Raw genomic sequence first — 8459 nt, forward strand, 5'->3', positions numbered from 1 at the left:
GACTAGTGGTGCCCCCAAAAGCTGCCAGCGCGTGATACTTTCGTAGGACGTTCCCGCGGTCGCGTGCGCCTTGCCGCGGAACTGCGCGCAAGATTCGCGCTTAGCGGGCAGGATCAACACCTCTCAGGCGACGCTTCTCTGGTATCCGGTCTCTCATCTGGATTGACGTTGTCAGTTACAAATTGCAATGCCGAGAGAAACTGCGCCATCGCAAAGATTTCTCTCGTCTCAAGATTGATAACGATGTGCAACATCCTCGTGGGCACAATGAAGTGCGACGTGTAACATTGTCACCTGGGTGATTTTCACTCGCATTCACTCGTTGTCACTCGGGTTGATTGAAATTCGATATTAGCAACTAAGCCACGCGAGAACAGCATATAGAAGAGAAGGAATAACTGATAGCTGGCAGCGATTGGAAATTGCAGACGAGATTACAAGACGAACGCCGGCGGTTTTCGAACGAGCAGCTGCGGCAACGTATCCAATATAGCAGCTGCGCAGCAGACGCGTTGTTTGCGTCTTTGCGCATCTTTCGTTTTCACTTTCCCCGATTCTCATAGGAATACCGAATATAGTCGTAACTATATAACTGTATAGTCGGGGACTACATAAGAAAGCACGGTTCCGACGGTACATACGCCCTCTATGAACAGGCGACATCTAGCGGCGCGCGTTACTGCTCGACAAATGAGCATCAGTCTCCCCCGCGTTGTGAGCAGTGCCTCGCGCGCACCGCTCCCCTCCCCTCTCACCCGCCTCTCACAGACGACAACCGATGAGGTTCGAAAACCAATTTGTCGTGTTTATGTGCAAGTGTCGTTTGCTCTTTCACTCAGCTGCCGCCCCTGCGGGATGCGATCTGGCTCGATATTGCCTTTTCGCGTCGGATTTCCCGCGGGAGCAGCAGACGATGATTGCGTGCGCGTCGCGCGACACCTGGCGGCTTCTCGTTTCCACAGCCAGCCGTAAACCGATAACAATATACACACATATATTGCTCATGGTATCAAGCGGTCTCCTCTACCTCCTCCTTCCTGCACCTCCTCTCCTCCTCCTCTCCTCCTCTCCTCCTCCTCCTCTATTTTCTCCCCCTTCTCCTCCTCCACCACCTTCTCCCCACATTTTCCCCCTCCTCCTCCTCCACCTCCTCTCCTCCTCCTCCCCCAGCTCCTCTCCTCCTCCTCCACCACCTTCTCCCCTCCTCCTCCACCACCTGGTCCTCCGCTACCTCCTCCCTTCTCTACCTCCTCCTCCTCCACCTTCTCCACTCCTCCCCCTCCTTCTCCACCACCTTCTCCCCACGTTCTCCCCCTCCTCCTCCTCTACCTCTTCTCCTCCTCCTCCTCCTCCTCCTTCACCTCCTCTCCTCCTCTCATCCTCTTCCCCGCCTCCTCCACCTTCTCCCCCTCCTCCTCCGTCTCCTCCACCTTCTCCCCCTCCTCCTCCGTCACCTTCTCCCCACGTTCTACCCCTCCTCCTCCTCCTCTACCCCTCTCCTCCTCCTCTTCCTCCTCCTCTCATCCTCTCCTCCTCCTCCACCTTCTCCCCCTTCCCCCTCCTCCACCACCTTCTCCCCCTCCTCCTCCTTCGCCACCTTCTCCCCGCGTTCTCCCCCTCCTCCTCCTCCACCTCCTCTCCTCCTCTCCTCCTCCTCCTTCTCCTCCTCCTCCACCTCCTCTCCGTCTCTCCTCCTCTTCATCCACCTTCTCCCCCTCTTCCTCCTCCTCCACCTTCTTCCCCTCCTCATCCTCCTCCTCCACCACCTTCTCCCCACCTTCTCCCCCTCCTCCTCCTCCACCACCTTCTTCTCTCCTCCTCGACCTCCTCCCTGTATCACTGTTCAACAATGAATAATAAACAACAAATTGAGTAAATGTCCGGGGGGTGATTGTCCGGGGGGTAAATGTCCGGCGGGTAAATGTCCGGGGAGCAATTGTCCGGGGGGTAATGTCCGGGGGTATATTGTCCGGGGTGTGATTGTCCCGGGGTAAATGTCCGAGGGGTAAATGTCCGGGTGGGTAATTGTCGCGGGGGGTAAATGTCCGGCGGGGTAATTGTCCCGGGGGCGTAAAATGTCCGGGGGGGGTAAAGTCGGCGGGGGGGTAATTATCGGGGGGTGATTGTCCGGGGGTATTGTCCGAAGCGGTGAATACATGTGGGGTCAATTGTCCGCGGGGGCGATTGCTACCGGGGGAGTATTCTGTCCCTAGAACCATTGCTCATATACGTATATATATATATATATCGTGTATATATATATGTATACATATATATATATATATATCGTGTATATATATTATACATATATGTATACATGTTGTATATATTGTTCTCAGGTCATGAAGATACGCGAAAAAATACTCACGTGTCTACGATCTTAATGTAGGTTACGTGTGCAGTGAACGATGAAAGCTATTGCACGCTCACATTACGGACATCCTAGAGCAATGGAGGCTGTCGCTACTTTTGCATGCAACCTCATTAGTGCGAAATCAACCGAGAGGCTATTGTAGTCGAAAAATACGACCACTGCGACCCTGGCGAGTGCTTTGATTATCCCACCGCAGAACAGGACACCAAACATACACGAAACGCGGTATGCAGCTGTACTGTTGTCGTTTATTTCTATTTGAATATCGGTTATGTGGATTGCCCGCCACTGTCGCAGATGCGCCCGCCGCGTGGAAGCGAAATGTGCGCTAGAAAGCAACGCTGGTTCTACAATGGCGATACATTACATTATTCACGCCTATTAGGAGATGTGTAACTCATAATTAATCGCTGTTCCATGCGCCAGATGCGCACTACGTGCGATGGAAGGAGGCGAGGTGTGCATATATGCGTGCGTGCGTGCGTGATTAAGTCTGGGGGATGGATGCATGCGCGCGTATGTGTGTGAGACAGAAAGAAAAATAACGAGAGAGCGAGAAATTAAAAGCGCGCGTGAGAGTGAAAGAGAAAGATAACGTGAAAGATGCGAGCAAAGAGAGAGATATAGAGAGAGAGCGAGAGAGAGAAGGCGCGAAAAGAGAGATGAGATTATAGTAAAGCAGAGAGAGAGCAGAGAAAGCAGTAGAGAGAGAGAGAAACGAGAGAGAGAGAAGAGAAAAAAAAGAGAGAAAAGAGAGAGAGAGAGAGAAAAGAGAGAGAGAGAGAGAGAAAAAGAAGAGAGCAAGAAAAGAAAGAGAGAGAGAGAGAGAAGAGGACGCAGAGAGAGAGAAAGAGAGAGAGGCGAGAGCGAGAGCGAGGGATGAAGAGAGGGAATTAAGTTGGGGAAAACGAGACCGAGAGCGGCAGACGTGCACGAGAGAGTAGTAACGCATAGAAACAAAATGGATTTACCGCGCCATGCCCACATTTCATACACAAAAAACCCACTTTTTACCACGCTTCCTTTTTGCAGCACACCGTCAGCTGATTGCCTACTGGTATTAACACAACCAGTGCATCGTTCACTGGTGCAAAAACCTCAGAAGAGAAAACCAGAAGAAACCCTCGTCTTCGTCGGCCATGACGGATCCGGAGGGCGGAAGTAATTTGAAGTGCCAATCGTATTAAACATGGCAGGTACGTCGGCATTAACCGTGCAGGTACGTCGCATTAAGCGTGCAGATACGTCTCATTAAGCGTGCAGGTACGTCTCATTAAGCGTGCAGGTACGTCTCATTAGCGTGCAGGTACGTCATTAAGCGTCAAGTACGTCTCATTAAGCGTGCAGGTACGTCATAAGTAAGCGTGCAGTACGTGCGTATTAAGTGTGCAGGTACGGGAGTCGCATTAAAGCGTACAGGTACGTTCGTATTAAAGGCATGCAGGTACGTCGTTATTAAGCAGTGCAGGTACGGTCGCATTATAACCGTGGAGGCTACGATCATAGTAAGTGTGGCAGGATACGTCCGTATATAAGTGTGCAGGTACGTCGCATTTAAAGGCGTGCCAGTTATGCAGTGTACGTCTCATTAGCGTGCAGTGTACGTCGCAATTAAGGCGTGAGGTCGCGTATTAAGCGTACATCTACGTCGTATTAAGCGTGCATGCGTACGTCGCATTAACCGTGCAGGTGTCTCAATTAAGCGTGAAAGGTACGTCTCGATTAAGGGCGTGCAGTACGTCGTATTAAGCGTGCAGGTACGTCGCATTAAGCGTGCAGGTACGTCATAGTAAGTGTGCAGGTACGTCGTATTAAGTGTGCAGGTACGTCGCATTAAGCGTGCAGGTACGTCGTATTAAGCATGCAGGTACGTCGTATTAAGCATGCAGGTACATCGTATTAGCAGCAGGTAGCGTCGTATTAACGTGGCCAGGTACGTCGTATTAAGCGTAAATGTACGTCGTATTAAGCGTGCAGGTACATCGTATTAAGCATGCAGGTACGTCGTATTAAGCGTGCAGGTACGTCGTATTAAGCATGCAGGTACATCGTATTAAAGCAATGCAGGTAACGTTCGTATAAGCGTGCAGGGTACGTCGTATAAGCGTATGTACGTCGTATTAAGCGTGCAGGTACGTCGTATTAAGCATGCAGGTACGTCGTATTAAGCATGCAGGTACGTCGTATTAAGCATGCAGGTGCGTCGTATTAAGCATGCAGGTGCATCGTATTAAGCACGCAGGTACGTCGTATTAAGCATGCAGGTTAACGTCGTCATTGAATGCAATGGCAGCGTACGCGGTCGCATTAAGCGTACATGTACCTCGTATTAAGCATGCATGTACGTCGTATTAAGCATGCAGGTACGTCGTATTAAGCATGCAGGTATGTCGTATTAAGCTGGGTTAAGCCTTACCTGGCGACGTCGGAGCCCCAGTCTGGCGCTATGCTGCCTGAGCGTGTGCATATCTAGGTGTTCCATTATCAGCACGGCACCACTTTGCGGATTATCCAACACCTGTGTGTGTGACGCAGAGAGAGAAAGCCATATATATGTGAGAAATAAAGAGAGAGAGAGAGAGAGAGAGAGAGAGAGACAGAGCGAACGAGAGCGATAGAGGGAGATAGAGGGGATGAAAGCGAGAGTGAGTGGGTGAGAGAGCAAGAGTGAGTGAGTGAGGGAGAGAGAGAGAGAGAGAGAGAGAGGGAAAGAGAGAGAGAGAGAGAGAGAGAGAGAGAGCGAACGAGATAGATAGAAGGAGAAAGAGGGGATGAAAGCGAGAGTGAGTGGGTGAGAGAGCAAGGGTGAATGTTTGAGGGAGAAAGAGAGAGAGAGAGAGAGAGAGAGAGAGAGAAGAGAGAGGAGAGAGAGAGAAGTGAGAGAGAGAGAGAGAGAAGAGAGAGAGACAGAGAGAGAGAGAGAGAGAGAGAGAGAGAGAGGGGAGCGAGAGAGAGAAGAGAGAGAGAGAGAGAGAGAGAGGGGGACAGCGAGAGAGATGAGAGAGAGAGAGAGAGAGAGAGAGAGAGAGAAGAGAAGAGAGAGAGAGAGAAGAAGAGCAGAGAAAGGGGAAAGGGATCAGGGAAGCTAGCCTCATAATACAATGGCTGTATGTCTAGTTAGCTTTTTATGATTTTTGTTTTTTGGATGTATTAATAAATTACTGGGCTTGCCATGTCTGCTATGAAATATTGCTCGAAATATTACAGACTTCATGAGATTCGAAATGGCAACTGAAGGTACTAAAACACACACTGTCTCTCTCTCTGTCTCTCCTACCTTAATTGGTTTCGGCACTCTAACGGTGTTCGTGGCCTGCATCGCAAAAAGCCCTGCATACTCTCCGTCGAACAGCCTTCTCGCCTGCAAACAGGAAAGGTAATGTATACTGTGTATATAGGCAGACGCTCGCATACACACGCACGCGCGCACGCACTGCACACACACATACACACAGACGCACGCACGCACGAACGCACACACACACGCACACACGCACACACACACACACACACGTCGACACACACACACGCGCACGCACGCACGCACACACGCACGCACGCACGCACGCACACACACATACACGCACGTCCACGCGGCTTTGCTTTTACCTGCGTCTATACAAACGCAAAGTGAGTGTGTGATCAGATATGTACAAAACGCGTGCTATCGATGCGTATACATCACATACTGAAATAGTAGAGACGTCGAGAAGTTTTACTCGATCTTACCGCCTTCCGCACTCATCACTAAGTCACGGTAGGAAAAACACAACTACGGTGCTGCCATCTATATTTGTCAGCGAATAATTGAATTATGGCGTATAGCAGCTTCCGTTGCGGGGGAGCAAAAGATCCGTCTGTTGCGCTCTCTTCCGATTAAATATTTCTTTCAGATTGGATTTGAATGAATTTCAGCTGACCGAGTAAACGGAATTCTGTTACGAGTTCCCGTCTGAGTGGTTCGCAAGCTGAGACGAGACTGGCAGCCGGCACGTCGGCATATTTCTTTGATGTTGCACCACGTGACTAGTTCAACAGACAGCCACGTGACGGACGGAATTGTTAGAATTATGATTTCGACGGAAAATTCCGAGTTGTTTAGGCTAATCAGAGCTGCCACCCACACACACACACACACACACACACACACACATACACACACACACACACACACACACACACACACACACACACACACACACACACACACACACACACACACACACACACGCGCCGAGTTTGCTTGCGTGGAATGTCACCTAAATCACAATGATGACGAAAGGCTGAAGGAAGAGGGAGGCGAGGAGGAGGAGGCGGGAAGTGGGGTATAGCGAAAGGAGGCAGAGGGATGGAGGAGGTGAGCCGGAGGTGGAGAGGGGGAGGCCAGGAGGAGGAAGAGGTGGGGCAGGAGGAGGAGAGTAGGCGGGCAGAGGCGGAGCCGGAGGAGGAGGAGGAGGCAGGAGGGAGGAGGAGGAGGAGGAAAGTAGTAGTAGGAGGAGAGGGTGGAGGAGGAGGGATAAAAAGAGGTGAAACAGGAGGAGGAGGGAGAGGATGAGGTGGAGGGGGAGGGGAGGAGAAGAAGATAGCGGATGAAGAGGCATAGAGAACGCAAAAAGAATAGAAGAAGAAGGAGGCGAAGATTTAGCAGCGGGCAAAACAGGCAAAGAAAGAACGATATTAAAAGGAATGAGAAGAAGAATAGGACAAGGAAAAGCATGAGGAGATGGAGGAGGAGGAGGGGAATGAGAGGAGGAGAAACTTGGGTTGCCGCTTGCAGTACACGTTTTCGCATCTTCATCAGAGAGCCTCGATCTCTATTCACCACACCGCACCACCACCTACACAGCAGCTCTTCCCCATGGCTTGCCAGAAAACTACAGAACAGCTGTGTAAAGAAGAGCTAGAGTTCCCATTACGCGCGATCCAATCAGATGTAATTGGGTGCGTGGGATCTCCACGCGGAAGCGTATAAAAAACACATTTGTCTGATAGCACGGCGATAGAGAGAGAGAGAGAGAGAGAGAGAGAGAGAGAGAGAGAGAGAGAGAGAGAGAGAGAGAGAGAGAGAGAGAGAGAGAAAGAGAGAGAAAAGAGGAGGGGATAGAGAGAGGGAGAGAGAGGGAGAGAGTATCAGATCAGAAAGCGGCGCGCGCTTCGATGATAGGAAAGAGATAGATTTGATAAGATAGATATGATGAGAGATAGATAGATTAGATAGACAGATAGATAGATAGATAGATAGATAGACGATAGATAGAAGATAGTAGATAGATAGAAGATAGATGATATAATAGATAGACATAGATAAATAGTAGATAGATAGATAGATAGATAGAAGATAGATAGCAGAGATAGCATAGCAGAGATGATAGATAGATAAATAGATGGTTTATATATATAATATATATATATATATAATATATATAGAGAGAGAGATCACATAGATAAAAGAGAGGAGAGAGAAAGAGAGAGGGGGAGAGCGGGAGGAGGGATGGAGATAGAGGTGTGAGAGTAGTGGGAGAGAGAGAGCAGATAGAGCGAGGGAGCAGAGGGACGAGAGTAAGAGAGAGTAGAGAGAGATGAAGAGAGAGAGAGAGAGAAAGAGAGAGGGCGAGACAGCGAGAGAGAGAGAGGGACGAGGAGAGAGAGAGAGAGAGAGAGAGAGAGAAGAGAGAGAGAGTAGAAGAGAGAGATAGAGAGAGAGATAGAGATAGAAGAAGACGAGAAAAGAGAGAGAGAGAGAGCGCGAGAGCGCGCGCAGAGTGGATTGCGTCGTTCACGCGTTGATCGCCACCCGCAATTATTTACCGTTCACCGATTCTCCACAAACCAGCCGATCGAATTGTGTGCCTTTTATATTCCCAGCAGGGAGGAAGGTTCGACCACTGTTTGATGTTGTCTGTAGTTGGCTGGGTAAAGCCAGATGGGTGTGAGGTTTCATTTCTGCTTCATGCTGTGTATAGTAGTGCAGATGGCGAGCAGGGAGGGAGGCTCAACCCCCTCGTCTATCTCTCTCTCTCTCTCGCTCGCTATCTCGCTTTCTCTCTCTCTCTCGCTCACGATCTCGCTCTCTCTCTCTCTCTCT

General features: G+C 50.0%; 1 protein-coding gene across 1 annotated transcript in view; it reads right to left on the minus strand.

Annotated features, from left to right (window-relative positions):
* LOC106815735 (ketosamine-3-kinase-like) overlaps positions 1-8459 on the minus strand; it is a 73933-nt gene that overhangs the window by 40652 nt on the left and 24822 nt on the right. Inside the window, exons 3-4 of the mRNA XM_014820241.1 lie at positions 5652-5735; positions 4791-4892 (exon numbers count right to left, since the gene is read on the minus strand). Of these exons, the coding sequence (XP_014675727.1) occupies positions 4791-4892; positions 5652-5735 (186 nt within the window). The remainder of the gene's footprint in view (positions 1-4790; positions 4893-5651; positions 5736-8459) is intronic.

Source organism: Priapulus caudatus, unplaced genomic scaffold (genome assembly GCF_000485595.1).
Source record: "Priapulus caudatus unplaced genomic scaffold, Priapulus_caudatus-5.0.1 Scaffold1189, whole genome shotgun sequence".
Lineage (NCBI taxonomy): Eukaryota > Metazoa > Priapulida > Priapulimorpha > Priapulimorphida > Priapulidae > Priapulus > Priapulus caudatus.